Source organism: Eschrichtius robustus, chromosome 12 (assembly GCF_028021215.1).
Source record: "Eschrichtius robustus isolate mEscRob2 chromosome 12, mEscRob2.pri, whole genome shotgun sequence".
NCBI classification, from domain to species: domain Eukaryota; kingdom Metazoa; phylum Chordata; class Mammalia; order Artiodactyla; family Eschrichtiidae; genus Eschrichtius; species Eschrichtius robustus.
The window spans coordinates 2,123,225-2,143,841 of NC_090835.1; the positions used below are offsets into that span (position 1 = coordinate 2,123,225).

At 44.2% G+C, this 20,617-nt stretch overlaps 1 protein-coding gene across 1 annotated transcript in view; it reads left to right on the forward strand.

The window, feature by feature from the left end:
• The window catches only part of CFAP92 (cilia and flagella associated protein 92 (putative)), a 71,880-nt gene that overhangs the window by 17,330 nt on the left and 33,933 nt on the right, over nucleotides 1-20,617 (forward strand). The window contains exons 6-8 of the mRNA XM_068557913.1: nucleotides 5,518-5,639; nucleotides 8,386-8,526; nucleotides 12,816-13,000. Coding sequence (XP_068414014.1) covers nucleotides 5,518-5,639; nucleotides 8,386-8,526; nucleotides 12,816-13,000 — 448 coding nt within the window. The remainder of the gene's footprint in view (nucleotides 1-5,517; nucleotides 5,640-8,385; nucleotides 8,527-12,815; nucleotides 13,001-20,617) is intronic.

Below are 20,617 nucleotides of genomic sequence, written 5' to 3' on the forward strand. Positions count from 1 at the left end.
CCCCCTCCCTGTGTCCTCAAGTCCATTCTCTAGTAGGTCTGTGTCTTTATTCCCGTCCCGCCCCTAGGTTCTTCATAAACATTTTTTTTTTAGATTCCATATATATGTTAGCATACGGTATTTGTTTTTCTCTTTCTGACTCACTTCACTCTGTATGACAGTCTCTAGGTCCATCCACCTCACTACTAATAACTCAATTTCGTTCCTTTTTATGGCTGAGTAATATTCCATTGTATATATGTACCACATCTTCTTTATCCATTCGTCTGTTGATGGGCATTTAGGTTGCTTCCATGACCTGGCTATTGTAAACAGTGCTGCAGTGAACATTGGGGTGCATGGGTCTTTTTGAATTATGGTTTTCTCTGGGTATATGCCCAGTAGTGGAATTGCTGGGTCATATGGTAATTCTATTTTCAGTTTTTTAAGGAACCTCCATACTGTTCTCCATAGTGCCTGTGTCAATTTACATTCCCACCAACAGTGCAAGAGGGTTCCCTTTTCTCCACACCCTCTCCAGCATTTATTGTTTGTAGATTTTTTGATGATGGCCATTCTGACTGGTGTGAGGTGATACCTCATTGTAGTCTTGATTTGCATTTCTCTAATGATTAGTGATGTTTAGCATCTTCTCATGTGTTTGTTGGCAATCTGTATATCTTCTTTGGAGAAATGTCTATTTAGGTCTTCTGCCCATTTTTGGATTGGGGTGTTTGTTTCTTTAATATTGAGCTGAATGAGCTGTTTATATATTTTGGAGATTAATCCTTTGTCCATTGATTTGTTTGCAAATATTTTTTCCCATTCTGAGAGTTGTCTTTTCATCTTGTTTATGGTTTCCTTTGCTGTGCAAAAGCTTTGAAGTTTCATTAGGTCCCATTTGTTTATTTTCGTTTTTATTTCCATTACTCTAGGAGGTGGATCAAAAAAGATCTTGCTGTGATTTATGTCAAAGAGTGTTCTTCCTATGTTTTCCTCTAAGAGTTTTATAGTGTCCGGTCTTACATTTAGGCCTGTGATCCATTTTGAGTTTATTTTTGTGTATGGTGTTAGGGAGTGTTCTAATTTCATTCTTTTACATGTAGCTGTCCAGTTTTCCCAGCACCACTTATTGAAGAGACTGTCTTTTCTCCATTGTATATCTTTGCCTCCTTTGTCATAGATTAGTTGACCATAGGTGCGTGGGTTTATCTCTGGGCTTTCTATCTTGTTCCATTGATCTGTGTTTCTGGTTTTGTGCCAGTACCATATTGTCTTGATTACTGTAGCTTTGTAGTATAGTCTGAAGTCAGGGAGTCTGATTCCTCCAGCTCCGTTTTTTTCCCTCAAGACCGCTTTGGCTATTCGGGGTCTTTTGTGTCTCCATACAAATTTTAGGATGATTTGTTCTAGTTCCATAAAAAATGCCATTGGTAATTTGATAGGGATTGCATTGAATCTGTAGATTGCTTTAGGTAGTATAGTCATTTTCACAATGTTGATTCTTCCAATCCAAGAACATGGTATATCTCTCCATCTGTTGGTATCATCTTTAATTTCTTTCATCAGTGTCTTATAGTTTTCTGCATACAGGTCTTTTGTCTCCCTAGGTAGGTTTATTCCTAGGTATTTTATTCTTTTTGTTGCAGTGGTAAATGGGAGTGTTTCCATAATTTCTCTTTCAGATTTTTCATCATTAGTGTATAGGAATGCAAGAGATTTCTGTGCATTAATTTTGTATCCTGCAACTTTACCAAATTCATTGATTAGCTCTAGTAGTTTTCTGATGGCATCTTTAGGATTCTCTATGTATAGTATCATGTCATCTGCAAACAGTGACAGTTTTACTTCTTCTTTTCCAATTTGTATTCCTTTTATTTGTTTTTCTTTTCTGATTGCCGTGGCTAGGACTTCCAAAAGTATGTTGAATAATAGTGATGAGAGTGGACATCCTTGTCTCGTTCCTGATCTTAGAGGAAATGCTTTCAGTGTTTCACCATTGAGAATGATGTTTGCTGTGGGTTTGTCGTATATGGCCTTCATTATGTTGAGGTAGGTTCCTTCTATGCCCACTTTCTGGAGAGTTTTTATCATAAATGGGTGTTGAATTTTGTCAAAAGCTTTTTCTGCATCTATTGAGATGATCATATGGTTTTTATTCTTCAGTTTATTAATATGGTGTACACATTGATTGATTTGTGTATATTGAAGAATCCTTGCATCCCTGAGATAAATCCCCCTTGATCGTGGTGTATGATCCTTTTAATGTGTTGTTGGATTCTGTTTGGTAGTATTTTGTTGAGGATCTTTGCATCTATATTCATCAGTGATATTGGTCTGTAATTTTCTTGTTTTGTAGTATCTTTGTCTGGTTTTGGTATCAGGGTGATGGTGGCCTCATAGAATGAGTTTGGGAGTGTTCCTTCCTCCATAATTTTTTGGAAGAGTTTGAGAAGGATGGGTGTTAGCTCGTCTCTAAATGTTTGATAGAATTCACCTGTGAAGCCATCTGGTCCTGGACTTTTGTTTGTTGGAAGATTTTTAATCACAGTTTCAATTTCATTACTTGTGATTGGTCTGTTCATATTTTCAATTTCTTCCTGGTTCAGTCTTGGAAGTTTATACCTTTCTAAGAATTTGTCCATTTCTTCCAGATTGTTTATTTTATTGGCATAGAGTTGCTTGTAGTAGTCTCTTAGGATGCTTTGTATTTCTGCGATGTCTGTTGTAACTTCTCCTTTTTCATTTCTAATTTTATTGATTTGAGTCCTCTCCCTCTTGATGAGTCTGGCTAAAGGTTTATCAATTTTGTTTATCTTCTCAAAGAACCAGCTTTTAGTTTTATTGATATTTGCAATTGTTTTCTTTGTTTCTATTTCATTTATTTCTGCTCTGATCTTTATGATTTCTTTCCTTCTGCTAATTTTGGGTTTTGTTTGTTCTTCTTTCTCTAGGTTCTTTAGGTGTAAGATTAGATTGTTTGAGATTTTTCTTGTTTCTTGAGGTAGGGTTGTATAGCTATAAACTTCCCTCTTAGAACTGCTTTTGCTGCATCCCATAGGTTTTGGATCGTCGTGTTTTCATTGTCATTTGTCTCTAGGTATTTTTTGATTTCCTCTTCGATTTCTTCAGTGATCTCTTGGTTATTTAGTAACGTATTGCTTAGCCTCCATGTGTTTGTGTTTTTTACGTTTTTTTCCCTGTAATTCATTTCTAATCTCATAGCGTTGTGGTCAGAAAAGATGCTTGATATGATTTCAATTTTCTTAAATTTCCTGAGGCTGGATTTGTGACCCAAGATGTGATATATGCTGGAGAATGTTCCATACGCACTGGAGAAGAAAGTGTAATCTGCTGTTTTTGGATGGAATGTCCTATAAATATCAATTAAATCTATCTGGTCTATTGTGTCATTTAAAGCTTCTGTTTCCTTATTTATTTTCACTTTGGATGATCTGTCCATTGGTGTAAGTGAGGTGTTAGAGTCCCCCACTATTATTGTGTTACTGTTGATTTCCTCTTTTATAGCTGTTAGCAGTTGCCTTATGTATTGAGGTGCTCCTATGTTGGGTGCATATATGTGTATAACTGTTATATCTTCTTCTTGGATTGATCCCTGGATCATTATGTAGCGTCCTTCCTTGTCTCTTGTAACATTCTTTATTTTAAAGTCTATTTTATCTGATATGAGTATTGCTACTCCAGCTTTCTTTTGATTTCCATTTGCACAGAATATCTTTTTCCATCCCCTCACTTTCAGTCTGTATGTGTCCCTAGGTCTGAAGTGGGTCTCTTGTAGACAGCATATATATGGGTCTTGTTTTTGTATCCATTCAGCCAGTCTATGTCTTTTGGTTGGAGCATTTAATCCATTCACGTTTAAGGTAATTATCGATATGTATGTTCCTATGACCATTTTCTTAATTGTTTTGGGTTTGTTTTTGTAGGTGCTTTTCTTCTCTTGTGTTTCCCACTTAGAGAAGTTCCTTTAGCATTTGTTGTAGAGCTGGTTTGGTGGTGCTGAATTCTCTGAGCTTTTGCTTGTCTGTAAAGCTTTTGATTTCTCCCTCGAATCTGAATGAGATCCTTGCCAGGTAGAGCAATCTTGGTTGTAGGTTCTTCCCTTTCATTACTTTAAATATATTGTGCCAGTCCCTTCTGGCTTGTAGAGTTTCTGCTGAGAAATCAGCTGTTAACCTTGTGGGAGTTCCCTTGTATATTATTTGTTGTTTTTCCCTTGCTGCTTTCAGTAATTTTTCTTTGTCTTTAATTTTTGCCAATTTGATTACTATGTGTCTCGGCATGTTTCTCCTTGGGTTTATCCTGTATGGGACCCTCTGTGCTTCCTGGACTTGGGTGACTATTTCCTTTCCCATGTTAGGGAAGTTTTCGACTATAATCTCTTCAAATATTTTCTCTGGTCCTTTCTCTCTCTCTTCTCCTTCGGGGACCCCTATAATGCGAATGTTGTTGCGTTTAATGTTGTCCCAGAGGTCTCTTAGGCTGTCTTCATTTCTTTTCATTCTCTTTTCTTTAGTCTGTTCCGCAGCAGTGAATTCCACCATTCTGTCTTCCAGGTCACTTATCCGTTCTTCTGCCTCAGTTATTCTGCTATTGATTCCTTCTAGTGGATTTTTCATTTCAGTTATTGTATTGTTCATCTCTGTTTGTTTGTTCTTTAGTTCTTCTAGGTCTTTGTTAAACATTTCTTGCATCTTCTCGATCTTTGCCTCCATTCTTTTTCCAAGGTCCTGGATCATCTTCACTATCATTATTCTGAATTCTTTTTCTGGAAGGTTGCCTATCTCCACTTCATTTAGTTGTTTTTCTGGGGTTTTATCTTGTTCCTTCATCTGGTACATAGTCCTCTGCCTTTTCATCTTGTCTGTCTTTCTGTGAATGTGGTTTTTGTTCCACAGGCTGCAGGATTGTAGTTCTTCTTGCTTCTGCTGTCAGCCCTCTGGTGCATGAGGCTATCTAAGAGGCTTGTGCAAGTTTCCTGATGAGAGGGACTGGTACATTACTCTTTTTGAATTATGTTTTTCTCAGGGTAGAGAATTGACATTTTTACATTTCGAAGTTCTCCCATCCATGATCGTGGTGTATCTTTTCACCTAATTCAGCTCCTCCTTTATGACTTTTAATAGGGTTGCTTTTTTTTTTTTCTTCCTATAGATGTTGTGGATAATTCCTGTAAAAGAATTCCTGAATATTTTAGAGTTTTAGTTGCTTTTTATAAAATATATTAGTTTTTCCATCATAATTGATAATGCAAATTTGTCTGCAGACTGGCAGCCTCAGCATGACTGGGAGCTTGTTAGAAATGGGAATCTCAGGGCCACCCCAGGCTTGCTGAACCACAATCTGCATTTTATTCAGTGATTCATATGCATGTTGAAATTTGAGAAGCACTGGGTTAGAGGAATGCAATGTTATATTTTTAAAAATCTGCATACATGCTGTCCAGTAAATAGATTCTTAGATCTGGTCCCTGATTTTTCTCACTTTCATTTATTTTTCTCTTTGTGAATTTTCTAGATGTGGTACTTCAAGACCAGTCATTTCTTTGGGAGGGGCAACCACGGTGGAGATGAAGGAGTTAATTGAGAGGCCGTCATTTAGCAGCTTAACAAACTTGTTGGAAAAGCAAAAATTTCAAAGTAAGTTAGGATGGGACTTTGGAAATTTATAGTATAACTAGACCTGGAAAAGAATTATGAAATATTTCAAATTCATGGTACTTCAATAAGATTCAAATATTATTCAAAAGTAAAAACTACTACATGCAATTTTAACTTACCCGGTCCATCTCACCTCATCCGTCCATCCATCCCATCCCATCCCATCCCAGCCCATCCCATCCCATCCCATCCCATCCCATCCCATCCTTTCCCACTCCACCAATATTTCTGTGCTCCTGGTCCATGGTGTTGTGTGTATGGGAAACATGAAAATCTCTAATATTGACCAGAGACTTCCAGGTAAATAATTACACTTCTATGTGATAGATGCTGTGTAGGGTGGGTATGTGGGATGTACCAGGGTGGAGAGTCTCTCTTTGGAAGATGAGAAGCCATTTGCTTCTTATGGTGGAATGAGGGAAATGGCACTCCTGAAAGCATGTGATCTGACTGTCCGACTCCCAGCAAGGACCCTCCGGTCCCTGAGTCTACCTCCTCGTTCTTGGCCTAGATCTCCTCAGCAAGCGGTTGTGTTTCCAGTATGAGGTGGAAAATTCTAGAGCCAGGGCACTTGCTTCCCGTTTCCCATTCTTTGAGCTGTAACTGCTGCACATCGTTTCCTTAGCCCTCGGTCAATCCGCTTTTCCCGGTTCTAGTCCAAACCTGAAGCTTCTGGAGTCAGGCTCCTCATTGGCGTGGGAGATGTAGGGCAGTAACGTCAGTCCTGTTTTTCAGGCCCTAAAAGACTAGGAACACCTTGCAACTCCTTCCGAGTTTTCTCTTTCCAGGTTAAACAGCCTCAGTCCCTTTTAATGTTCTTTGAGCATTTTAATGAGGTTTTCAAGCCATGCTTTTTTTTTTTGAAGTAGAGAAAAGTACACAGAAAAATGTACAATGTACCCACAATTTAGGTATTAATATTTTGCCATATTTCCTTTATTTCTTTCTTGTTCCTTTTTTCTTTTCTTTCTTTCTTTCTTTTCTGTTTTTTTTTTTTTTTAAAGAAATAAGAGGCTACAGATACAGTTTACGCACGCTTGGCTTCCCGTGCTTTTGAGAAGCGTACAGCCACCCTCGCCTAGAAATCGGGGTAACCCCCCCCCCCTTTCTCACACGTTCACACAACATTGTAGTGATTTTTGGTTTCGTGAGTTACAGAAATGACTTCACGCATGTGTATTTAACAGCAACTTGCTCTTTCTCTCGACTTTATTTCTGAGATTTATTGGTGTCAGTACATCTTAGTCCAGCCCCTTCTTCTACCTTCTGTAAAGTGCCCTGTCGGCTAGTGCCCCCTTCATCCCTGCAGGCCCCGCTGAGGGGTGTTTGAATAGTCACCAGTTTCCTGCTGTCACCAGCGCTGCGACAGTGACCGTCCTTGCGCGGGGCTCCAGCGCACGTGTAGGAGGGTCTAGGGCGCATGCCCGGCGGGGTCACGGGCGTAGGAAATGTGCCCGTGACCGCTCAGGGGATGCTGCGGTTTAGGGTCCCGGTTGTACCTCTTTGCCCTCCTGACAGCAGCCCCGAGATTTCCCGCTTCTCCTCCACGTCACCCTTGCATAGTCAGGGGCCCAGTTCCTGATCATTGGGATTGAGAGTATCTAGAATGCTTATCTGGTCAGCACTTAGGTCATTTGCCTATTCCCATTTCTTCATTTATGTTGTTCTGTCGGGTTTAGATTTTTTTTTCTTGTTGATCCCCAAGCCTTTTTTTTTTAAGGTCTTTTGAATAACTCTGCGTAGTTTCATGCACTGTAAACATCACAGGCTGGGGTCTGTATCTTACCCTTTCCCTTCATGTAGGGTGTCTTGTTGTGTACCCCGGGTATTCACCTCTTCCCGTCCAGTTTGTACTCTGGGTAACACTTAAGAGGCCCTTCCTCATCCAGATGGCAGTCTAGTCTCCCAAGTATTCTTCTAACGATTTTGAAGTTTTTGTTTTCCACCTTCAGTCTGCGACTCATTTTGCATACGGCATGAGATGCCCTATAATTTCATTTGCCTCCAGGTGGATAGTCAGTATCACTGATCAACTGGTCCATCTTTTCCCACTGATTTGAAACGCCACCTCTGGCCTCTGTTAAGTCTCCCCATGTGTGTGGCTCTATTTCTGGGCTTGCCCGCCATGGTCTGTTCCATTGGTCTCTCTGTCACAGAACCTATAGCTCATGGTTTTAGTTACCCACACTTATGTGTCTTATCGTCTCCTTTTTCTTCTTGATCTAAGCTGGGTGCTGAGCTGAGCATCTTATGTACCTTTGCCCACTGACTCTTCTCGATGCCCTTAGGAGGCAGGTGCTGCCCCCATTCGACAGACGGGGGCATCGAGGCTCAGAATGGTTAAGGCGCTTTCCCTGCAGGAGGGAGAGAGCTGATTCTAGACCTTTGGTGGTCCAGCTTCAAAGCCCAACCCTCAGCGCTGCACTGCGGTTATAAGCCGACGGGGAGGAGAACTTGGGTATTGTCTGGCGCTGGTGTCGTCACAGCTGGCTCTGGGTAGTGGCGAGTGGGGGTATCAGGACCCCGTAGTTTCCTGCTGCGTGTAACCGACGACTGCCGTCCGCGCTGGGATGCGTCTCCCGGTTGCTGGGATAGAGCAGGGGCCCAGACTCTGCCTCCAGGGAGCCCCCAGAGCCTTCCGCATCCCTGCCGCGTGAAGCAGGCACATACAGCCTCTGGGACAGGGGCTCCTCTTAACGTTTATTCCCTTCCTCTGATTTCACAGTTAAACGGAAAGAATCAGACGCGGGGAGGAAAAGCCAGAGGAGGAGGGAGCAGTCTCGCGTGGAGACAGACTCCAGGCTGGCAGGCCACGGGAAGCAGGGCACCTTCGCCGTGCAGCTGGCGGTGATGCCACTCCTCGCAGGTAGCCACACCCGTTCCCAGCAGCGTCCGGTCTCCGTGTCCCGTGTGGCTAGGATGCCCGCACAAAGGACACTCGCGGTGACCGAGCCCCTGCCCTGCGCTGTCAGCCGCCCCCGCCAAGTGGGCGTGTCTCCACGGTACAGAGCGGGAAACGGAGGCGCAGCGAGGGGAGGCGCAGCGAGGGGAGGCGCAGCGAGGGGAGGCGCAGCGAGGGGAGGCGCAGCGAGGGGAGGCGCAGCGAGGGGAGGCGCAGCGAGGGGAGGAGGCGCAGCGAGGGGAGGCGCAGCGAGGGCAAACGCGTCGGCCAAGAGGACGCAGCGAGTAAGCGAAGCCTGGGTTTGAACCTAGGTCTGATTCCAAAGTCCACGCAAACGTGAGAATAAGAAACGTCACGGTTTTGTTTGCTACACAAGATGCTCCTTTGTATAAACGCGTCCCCGCAGGTTTTTACAAAGACGTCTAGCAAAGGAAATGAGGAAAGGCAACCAGTATTTATGCCCTGTCGTTTACTTCTCACGACCAACTCTGATCTTCCCAGTGAACCGGTGCTGGTGGTATGGGGGGTGGTTATTATTGTCACGATTTTTTCAGGGAGGAATCAAAACTCAGAGAAGTCAAGCAGCTAAACCTGAGGGCACACAGCTCAGTGGCAGAACAGGGGTTTGCTTCATTTGCTTTGCAAGATCTATCACAGTTTATAAACTAAGTTTGATAAATAATAAGTAGGTATTTATTATGTCCATATGTTTAGATCATGGAAGGCTCCGAATATATTTTGGATAAAATTATGTGACTTTGTTTTAAAAAGGGAATACGGAGGGAACCCTCTTCTTTTTCTTTTTAGAGAAAATAATTTCAAACTTATTTCACTGTGGGGTTTTTGGCTATCAGGGTGAACGAGTGCCCCCTTCTGGCCTGTCTGGAGAAACTTAGGCAGACGCGGAGGGTCAGTGAAACCCCATAGGGTCAGAGTCCAGTGCCGGGGGTGCTGGGAAAATCCTTATTCCCACAAGCGCTTGGGTTGATGTCGATATGTTTTGAGGAACTACTATTAACTTTTTTGTCCACACGTTTAGATGGATTTTTGAAAATTAGTTCCACCCAAAGTGAGTTTTCAGAGACTCTTACCCACTGCTGAGCCGTGTCCAGGAGGACCGGGCCTTTCACGCAGCGGCCACGTGGCCCCGCCTGGGGCAGTGACTTTGGTTCATGCTTCTTTGGTCTTGAACCCAGAAGCAACCGGTGCTCCTCCAGGCGGGTGGGCCCCGGGGGACCTGCCTGACCTGCTCCTTACTTTGCTGTGAGGGTAGGGAGACACTGAATGGTCCTGGTCTGCCCGGTGTGACCATTTCCAGCAGGTGAAGCCAAGAGGTGCCTGGGCCTCCCCTCCGTTTAACCTGTGCCGCCATGGCCCTGTACAGTGACAGTTGTTGCGAGAGTGACAAACAGACTTTGAATCCTGGCTCAGCCCTTTACCAGCAGGTCGCCTGCTTTCTCTGAGTCTCAGTTTCCTCATCTGTAAGATGGGGACAAGAACTCCCGCCCCAGGGGGCTGTAGGAAGGATCACGAGAGATAATGTGTGTGAACGGCTTAGCGGGGAGCCCTGCACACAGCAGAACTCAGACCGGTTACTGGTGAGGAGGTGGCAGCTGCTTCGCCCGGACATCTGGGTGGGCTGCGTGTAGGGCCCTGGGCATGCTCCCTGGCACCGAGGCCACGGCTCGTGGTCATGACTGCAAGTGGCCGTGGCTCAGCAGGCCAACTGTAGGTTTCTTTTTGCCATAAAATAGAATAGCATAAGCTTATTCCAAAGCTAGAATGATTATTTTTGGTCATCTTCAATTTAATTTTTTTTAAATAAATTATTTTATTGTATTTATTTTTAGCTGTGTTGGGTCGCGGTTGCTGCGCGCAGGCTTTCTCTAGTTGCGGCGAGCGGGGGCTACTCTTCTTTGCGGTGCGCGGGCCTCTCATTGTGGTGGCTTCTCTTGTTGAAGAGCACAGGCTCTAGGCATGTGGGCTTCAGAGGTTGCGGCACGTGGGTTCAGTAGTTGTGGCTTGTGGGCTCTAGAGCACAGGCTCAGTAGTTGTGGCGCATGGGCTTAGCTGCTCCACGGCATGTGGGATCTTCCCGGACCAGGGCTTGAACCCGTGTCTCCTGCATTGGCAGGCGGATTCTCAACCACTGCACCACCAGGGAAACCCCATCTTCAATTTAAGATTAGGCCACAGACTTTGCATACCTTAGTGGTAAATATTGTTGGCCAGTAAGTGTCTAGAAAGGTTCTATGTTTGGAGTGAACTCTTATGTTTACTGCATAGAGGAGGGGCCACACTTTTAGCCACACAGGACTGGTTTCGACACTGGTTCTGCTGCTTATTGGCCAGGAGTCCTTGGACGATCACTTGACATCCCTGGACCTATCATGTTCAAGTCCGGCAGCTGTAGGTGCACAAACCTTGTGGTGGCCACTAGCCCTTACCTTGTTCCTTACGTGGGACAGTGGTTCTCACCTTGGGCACTTATGCCCCCCGGGGACCCTTGGCACTCTGTGAGGCATCTTTGGGTGTCACAAGTGGGAGTGGGACACTGCTGAATGTCCCATGATGCACAGGATGGTCCTCATGACGAATAATTATCAGTCCTCAAGTGTCAGTAGTGCTGAGGTTGAGATCCCTGCCCTGGATCATGGCTGACATCACCTGAGATTTCTGAATGATGATATGAGTAGATGTTTGCACTAGAGAGTCCTTCTAAACTGGGCAATCTTCTATGAAAAGGCTTGCAAAGTTCTAGAACACAAATCAGAATTGGCTATGGTCTTAATGAGTTGGTTTATTGAAGAGAGTCACAGGGAGAAGTGGGGGGTCCCTAGGAGATGCCCATGGCCCAGGCAGACAGTGCACACCTCGGGCCCAGGACTTGTTCTGGAAGCAACTGCTCTTTCTGAGTGTGAGTGATGGGGCTCTCACATGCCCTAAAAATATATTTACCAGCATCATGAAAGAAATAGAACTGGTCTTTTTGAGCACAGACCCTGTGCTAGGAGGGCAGTGTTCCTGACACCTTCCCGTACATAACCCCTCTTCATCCTCTTAACCCTAAGAAAGGTGGTATCTCTGTCCATTTTGCACACCACGAAATCGAGCCTCAAAGAGCCTCTAACTTGTTGTAGGTCACATGATGCCTAACAGTCAGATTTAGGGTTTGAAAAATCTGCTTGCAAATCTGGAGCTTTGCTCTTTTTTTTTTTTTTGGCCTTCACCAGTGTCTCTCCACCTGGTGAAATGTATGGGCCCCTTTTGCGAGAAAAGTGTTCTCACAGCTGCCCATGTGCCCTGCAGTGGTCAAGTCACCCACCCTTTTCTGCAGTCGCACTGTTGCACAACTGTCACGGCAGGAGGTGTGCCAGGCTGGATTTGGCTCGAATGTACCACCTGTGTTCTACGTCAGTACCTACACTCCCCTCCCTGGATTACAACAGTGAAAGTGACACCGCTGGGCACCAAACACAGACACTGGTGTTGTTTGTTCCTGTATGTGTTCTAGTCTAAGAGAACTGCCTGGAGAAGTGCTCCAGAGCTTTCTGCAGTGAAGGACTTGTTCCGTGTCTGGCTCATAGCCACACGTGGCTACTGAGCGTGTGACGTGGGACTCATGTGATGAAGGAAGTGCCTTTTAATTAATTAATTTATTTATTTATTGGCCATGCTGCGCGGCATGTGGGATCTTAGTTCCCCGACCAGGGATTGAACCTGTGCCCCCTGCAGTGGAAGCGTGGAGTCTTAACCACTGGACCAACAGGGAAGTCCAAAGGAAGTGCGTTTTAAATTATATTTAATTTTAATTAATTTAAACATAAATATCCACATACGGCCAGTAACTATGGGACTCGCAACGCAAGTCTGGTGGTTCTAGAATTACCTGGAGAGATTTAAAAAATCCCAGTGTGGAGGCTACAGCCCAGACCAAGCCCATGAGACTGGGGGTGGGACCCAAGCGTCATTGTTCCTGATTGTAGCCTACAGATGATTCAGGAAATGCTTATATCACAAGGTGATCATCAAGATGAAATCACAAAATGAAATTCTCCTGGAGAACCTATGGGACCCCAGTTGAAAAAGTGGCGCAGACGTGCTGCCTGTAGGTGTTTCCCAATTATTATGTTTTAAAGTTTTCCTCTTTTTGGTGTAATTTTATCTGTGGCTCTCAGGTTGCCTGATCCCTTCTGTGCTGGTCTCGGGGCCATCCTGAGTAACATTCTAACGCTGCGTGTATCTCCCCGCAGGATGGCAAACTGTCGTGAGTCGTGGCAGTGGGAGGTCGGCCAACGTCTTAGATTGTTTTTTGACCCTAAAAACAGAAGTTCCCCTCATGACTGAAGAGCAAAAGCGGGACTTAAACCCCCTGACCATAGAGGTCAAGTGTGTTTCCTGCCTTCCATCACGGTCTGTGTCCTTCAGTGAACTAGAGGTAAGAGTGAGCCAGCCCAGCTGGTTTGAGAGCTGCTTTTCCCAGCCATCTGCCCGTCGCCTGTCACCCCTCACCCGCAGTGGCCCTGCATGAGAAGTACGATTATCAACCCCATTTCCTCATTTAGGATCTCACAGCCAGACAGCAAAGAGATTAGGTTCCTGGGATCAGGAGTTACCAAGTGTGAGGTCTCCTCTGCTGCACCACAGGGTTCTTCAGGTGCAGGTAGCGACCCTCCGCTCAGGAGGAGCCCTGTGCTTCCTTGTTCCAGCAGCGGTGCTCACCTAGTGCTCACTGATTTTGAACCAGCCAGTTTAGTGCTGCTGTTTACCTTGGGAGTCCCCTGTTCCTCTCCTGGTGGGTCCCTGTCCCTGGATTCTGTGTCTTGCTCTTGCTTCGTTTCCTCTTTGATTTTGCTGGAGCACATCCTCCTGTAGCTTTCTGAGAAGAGGTTAATGGGAGATACTTGTTTTATGATCTCCTATGTCTGAAAATATCCTTATTCTACCCTTATACTTAATTGATAGTTAGCGTATAGAATTCCAGGTTAAAAAATCATTTTCCTTCAGTTTTAAAACAATTTTTATTGGAGTATAGTTGATTTACAATGTTGTGTTAGTTTCAGGTACACAGTAAAGTGAATCAGTTATACGTATACACATATCCACCCTTTTTACATTCTTTTCCTATATAGATCATTACAGAGTATTGAGTAGAATTCCCTGTGCTATACAGTAGCTTCTTGTTAGTTATCTATTTTATATATAGTGGTGTGTGTATATCAATTCCAATCTCCCAATTTATCCCTCCCCCCTCTCCCCTGGTAACCATAAGTTTGTTTTCTACATCTGTGACTCTATTTCTATTTTGTAAATAAGTTCATTTGTACCATTTTTTTAGATTCCACATATAAGCAATATCGTATGATATTTGTCCTCTGTCTGACTTACTTCACTTAGTAGGATAATTTCTAGGTCCATCCATGTTGCTGCAAATGGCATTATTTCATTCTGTTTAATGGCTGAGTAATATTCCATTGTGTATATGTACCACAACTTCTTTATCCACTCCTGGATAAATTATCCATCCATCGATGGACAATTAGGTTTCTTCCATGTCCTAGCGGTTGTAAACAGAGCTGCAGTGAACACTGGGGTACGTGTATCTTTTTTTTTTTTAATGTATATAAATTTATTTATTTATTTATTTATTTTTGGCTGCATTGGGTCTTCGTTGCTGCACGCGGGCTTTTCTCTAGTTGCGGCGAGCGGGGGCTACTCTTCATTGCGGTGCGCAGGCTTCTCATTGAGGTGGCATCTCTTGTTGTGGAGCATGGGCTCTAGGTGCATGGGCTTCAGTAGCTGTGGCACGCGGGCTCAGTAGTTGTGCCTCACGGGCTCTAGAGCGCAGGCTTAGTAGTTGTGGCACGCGGGCTTAGTTGCTCTGTGGCATGTGAGATCTTTCTGGACCAGGGCTCGAACTCATGTCCCCTGCATTGGCAGGTGGATTCTTAACCACTGTGCCACCAGGGAAGCCCCATGTATCTTTTTGAATTACGGTTTTCTCCAGATATATGCCCAGTAGTGGGATTGCTGGGTCATATGGTAGCTTTATTTTTAGTTTTTTAAGGAACCTCCATACTGTTCTCCACAGTGGCTGCACCAATTCATATTCTCACCACCAGTGTAGGAGGGTTCCCTTTTCTCCACACCCTCTCCAGCATTTATTGTTTGCAGATTTTTTTGATGATGGCCATTCTGACTGGTTTGAGGTGATACCTCATTGTATTTTTGATTTGCATTTCTCTGATAGAGATGTTGAACATCTTTTCACGTGCTTTTTGGCCATCTGTATGTATTCTTTAGAGACTTGTCTGTTTGGATCTTCTGTCCATTTTTTAATTGGGTTGTTTTTTTTTTTTTTGATGTTGAGCTGCATGAGCTGTTTGTATATTTTGGAGATTAATCCTTTGTTGGTCTTTTCGTTTGCAAATATTTTCTCCCATTCTGTGGGTTGTCTTTTTGTTTTGTTTTTGGTTCCCTTTGCTGTGCAAAAGCTTTTAAGTTTAATTAGACTCCATTTGTTTATTTTTTGTTTTCATTTTCATTACTCTAGGAGGTGGATCCAAAAAGATATTGCTGCAATTTATGCCAGAGAGTGTTCTGCCTATGTTTTCCTCTAAGAGTTTAATAGTATCCGGTCTTACATTTAGGTCTTTAATCCATTTTGAGTTTATTTTTGTGTATGGTGTTAAGGAGTGTTCAAATTTCATTCTTTTACATGTAGTTGTCCAGTTTTTCCAGCACCACTTATCGAAGAGACTGTTTTTTCTCCATTTTATATCCTTGCCTCCTTTGTCACAGATTAGGTGACCATAGGTGCATCGGTTTATTTCTGGGCCTTCTATCTGGATCCATTGATGTGTATTTCTGTTTTTGTACCAGTACCATACTGTTTTGATTACTGTAGCTTTGTAGTATAGTCTGAAGTCAGGGCATGTGATTCCTCCAGCTCCGTTTTTCTTTCTCAAGATTGCTTTGGCTATTTGGGGTGTTTTGTGTTTCGATACAAATTAAAAAATTTTTTGTTCTAGTTCTGTGAAAAGTGCCATTGGTAATTTAATAGGGATTGTATTGAATCTAGATTGCCAAGGTGACTATCTATAAAAAGGTCTGCTTGAAAAGCTGGCCCTTGGCAGGTGTCTAGGAACTTGAATCTTTCTCTGATGAGAGTGGTTCCTGGGCCTGACTGTTTCTGCCAACAGTGCTGACCATGCTTTCCTCCAGGGCGCCTGGCGTATTGGGACACAGGCTGGGGGAGCCTAGTACCAGCCCCAATCAAAACCCTGGGTGCTAGGTCTCCAGTGAGCTCCCCGGTGGACAGTACATCACCTGAGTTGTCACAGTCAGTTGTGCAGCAGCTCAGTGCATCCTGGGACACACAGGAGGAGGCCATGGGGAGCTGGCGCCTGTCCCCCTGCTTTGCCTCGCAGCCCTTTTCCCTTTGCAGGCTTTGCCTGGTCTCCTCTGGCCTTTGTGAAGCCCAGCTGTGGGTCCGACCACAGCCGAGTCCTGAGGTCCTCCTAGAGAATCACGGATCTGGGGGTGGCCCCGGGGCCGCTGACTCAGCAGTGTTTTCCTGCTTCGCGGGTCGCCGTCCCTGTTTGTACAGTCCTTATTTCCTCAAGTTAGTTTTTCTGTTTGTTTGGTCTCCATCGTCACATCTGACTTAATCCCTTGGTTCGCTGCTCATAGTTAAGAGTGGGGGCCTCAAAAGCAGCCTTGGGTGCCGAGCGGGCTTGTGGGTTCTGAGCCTCATGCTGCGGTGGGCTGGTGGTGGGGAGACCTCAAGGTCGGTCTCTGGAGGTCTCTCCCAGTTGCCCGCCTGGAGGGTAAGGGTCTGGTATCCAAGGGATGAAAAGGACGTGGGGTCTGCATTGGATGGTCCGTGAGCATTTGGTCACCTAATACGTCTGGTTTGGATATGAGCCGAATGCCGTCAGCTGTCCCTCATTCCAGAGACCCTCTGGTTTTTTAATTTTTAAAATAGCAAGCAGAAAAGTAAAAACATCCTACAGAATCGACTGTTTTCTCTTGGTGTACAGTTCTGTAACTTTCACTTCATGTGTGGGTCAGTGTTCTCACAACCACAGTGAGGATACAGAACACCTCGATGACCGCGGCCCCCAAACTCTTCTGTACTAGCCCTTTACGACCACATCTTCCCCACCCGCACTCCCGGCAGCCGCAGATGTGTTCGTCGTGATAGTTTTAACTTTTGAAGATTGTCGTACAGATGGGGTTATATATTGTGTAACATCCACACTGACAACCTCTGCTCCAGCAGGGAACAACACGTACAGCCTCCTTCACTCAGCACGATGCCGGCGAGATTCCTGCAAGCTAGAATTCATCCCTTTTTGCTGCTGAGTCGTATTCTGCAGCTGGATGTAACCGCAGTCTGTCTGTCCGTTAACCCATGGAGGATGTTTAGGTTGTTTCTGGTTTGGGGCAGTTACGAATACAGCTGCTAAAACATCTGTGTACGTGCTTTTGTGTGAACATAAGCCTTCAGTTCTTCAGGATAAATGCCCACAAGTGGGCTTCCCGGGCTCTGTGGAGAGGGTATGGCTGCATTCTCACCAGTGGTGTGCGAGGGTTCCAGCTGCTCCTTATCCTTCCCAGAACTTGGTATTGCCAGTGTTTTATTTTTAATTTTGACCACTCTAATGAGTATGCAGTGTTATCTCATCGGGGTTTACCATGCATTTCCCTGATGCAGAGTGATGTGGCGCATCTCTTAATCTGCTTATCTGCCACTTTATGGCCCCTTTGGTGAAGTGTCAATTCAAGTTTTTGCCCACATTTCAACTGAGTTCTTTTTTTTTTTTTTTATAAATTTATTTATTTTTGGCTGCATTGGGTTTTCGTTGCTGTGCACGGGCTTTCTCTAGTTGCGGCGAGTGGGGACTACTGTTTGTTGCAGTGCGTGGGCTTCTCATTGCAGTGGCTTCTCTTGTTGCGGAGCATAGGCTTCAGTAGCTGTGGCTCACGGGTTCCAGAGCGCAGGCTCAGTAGTTGTGGCGCACGGGCTTAGTTGCTCCGCGGCATGTGGCATCTTCCCGGACCAGGGCCCGAACCCGTGTCCCCTTCATGGGCAGGCGGATTCATAACCACTGCGCCACCAGAGAAGTTCTCAACTGAGTACTTAGTTTTCCTGTTGTTGAGTTGAGAGTTTTTAAATCTATTCTGGATACAAGTCCTCTTTTGGATATATTCTTTGCAGATATTTTCTCCCAGTCTGTAGTCTGCCTTTTTATTCTCTTATTTTAATTTTGATGAAGTCTAAATTATACATTTTTGTCTTCTATGGATTGTGTTTTTGTGTCACATCTAAGAACTCTTCGCCTAACCCCTGGTGACAGGGGTTTTCTTCTATATGTTTATAGTTTTACATTTGGATCTATAATCAATTTTGAGTTAATTTATGTATAAGGTTTAAGTTAACGTTCTTTTTTTTTTTTTTGCATACACATGACTAATTGTTCCAGCACCATTTGTGGAAAAGACTTTTTTTTTTGTCATTGAATTTCTTTTGCATTTCTGACAAAAATCAGTTGGCCGTACTGGTAGAGGTCTATTTCTGGATCCTTTCTTCTTCTTTTTCAAAATTGTGTTAGCTCTTCCAGTTTCTTTGCCCTTTCATATAAATTTTAGAATCAGCTTGTCTCTATCTACAAAAACTTGTGCTAGGATTTTGCCTGGCTTTGCATGAAATCCATAGATCAGTCTGGGGAGAACTGACGTCTTACTGTGTTGAGCCTTCCAACCCCTGGATTCAGTGTGCCTCTCCATTAGTTTAGGTCTCCTCTTTTCTCTCTCATCCGTGTTTTGAAGCTCTCAGGACCCTGTATTCATTTGCCTGCACAACAAGCTAACAGCCTCCCGCCAAGCAGTAGGGGAGGGGAGGGCACTTGGGCCGGCTGGCTTCTCGGGACTCGCAACGGTTCCCTTGCTGGGCTCTTCCCTGTGACCCCCAGATCCAGAGATGCTGGGTCCTGCCGGTTCCTAAGTCTTTCGAGGATTTTGCAGAGAATGTGGCTGGTTCTCAGCTTCTCCATTACGTGCTTGGGATTTGGCCTCCTCGCCTGTGCTGTGCCTGCACCACTTGCTTGTCACCCTCCCAGCGCTCATGCTGGCTTCTGTTCTCTTCTCCTTGTCCTTGTATGTTTACGTCTTAAAAAAAAATTCCCTGTGGTTTTAGGGGAGTTCGGTGAGGGGTGTAACCAGATGTATGTGTTCAGTCTGCCACTTAAACCGCATGACCTTATGTTTAGTTCATGTCCCCAGTGGGCTGAAGTCGCCCGCACAAGGGACCATGGTGTCAGCGTCCCCGGCGCCCAGCCCGGGGCCTGGTACAAACAGGAGCTCGGTGACCATCAGTCAAGCATGAGAGCCAAGGAACTGGACATTTTGATACACTGTTTGTATCACAGTTTATCTATTCAAAGAGGATTCCCCTCGCTCAGATTTTCAGTTGCCTGCCCAGCTGCTGCCACTGCAAACACATTACAGGTTGGGAACTTGAACTTGCCGGAGGGCAGGTCCAGGAGAGAAAAGCAATAGGGGATTTCCTTCCACTCTCTCTGTCTCATAGGGTTCCCCCACCCCATTCCTTGGAACAGAAAGGGAGCTCTGTCTCTCCACGCCTGGTGCATAATTCTGGGATTCAGGCTTCCTTTGCGTCTAGTCTGGGACATGCAGGAAGAGAATAAAACCCAGGAAACTCACTGGGTTTGGTCTCTTTCTCCAGTCTGCCCACTGCCTTTTGCTTTTCAGAAGCAGCTCCGTGCATCTCTCTAGGGTTTTTTTTTTTTTCTTTAATATTTATTTATTTATTTAGGCTGCGCCGGATCTTAGTTGCGGCACACGGGACCTTCGTTGTGGCATGCGGGCTTCTTAGTTGCGGCATGCGGACTCTTAGTTGAAGCATGCTTTCTGTTGTATTCAGTGGGAGGTGCAGGGTGGGTGTGCTTACTCCGTTTAACCAGATTTGAAAGCTCCTCTTTTATTTTTCTTTTTGATTATTGATTTATAGATATTCTTTTTATTAATATATTGTGGATACAAGTCCTTTGTCAGATATATATGCATTGTACATATTTTCTGCCCATCTGGAGCTTGACTTTAATTTTCTTAATAGTGTCTTTGATGAAGTCCATCTTATCAACTTTCTCTGTTATGATTAGTGCTTTTTGTGTCATATCAAATAAATCTTTTTTCCACCCCAAGTTTATGAAGTTACTACCCTGTGTTTTCTTCTAGAAGGGGTATGATTTTAGCTTTTATGTTTATGTCTATGATTCCTCTAGAATTAATTGCATTTTCCTAACCATAAAAATGGTATATTTCTTCATTTAGATTTTCTTTAATTTCTCTCTGCAATGTTTTGTAGTTTTCAGTGTACAGGTCTTACACATCTTTCATTTCTTCCTAAGCATTTTATGTTTTGATGCTGTTGTAGGTGACATTTAAAAATTTTCAGTTTTAGAATTTTCATTGCTAGTAAATAGAATACGATAGTTTTGACCTTGATGATATACTTTTACTTTTTAAAAACCGAACAAATAGATTTATTTTACGTACCTGATCATTCTAATACTTGTGCCTTTGTACATCTGGTTTTGCTAGTGGTACCTTTTTCCCTTAGGAGTTTTGTGATTTTTACTATGATCCCATGTTCGATGGAACTTTCTCTGTGGGAATTCTTTGAGGCCTAGGTTGGAAGTGGATTTCTCCAGAAGGTTTTCTTAATTATTTCTGCCAGGTACCTGGGAGCCCTACCAACCCAGGATTATTTTAAAATAAAATTTCAGCATCAGTGGTAAAAGAAATAGTAAAATAAATAGTACCCTTGGAGTATGCATTCGGACCACACACTTGTGTAACGGTGAGCTTCTGATGATAAAGTCGTAGCATGCGCCAGGTTCCCTGTTTCTGTCCCGACACAGCCCTGCCCCCCACCTCCAGCTCAGCCTGCGAGTCCTCTTAAACCCAGACCCAAGTTCTGCTTGGTCACTTTATATGCTAAAGGTGCGCCGTGCCAGCCCTCCAGATG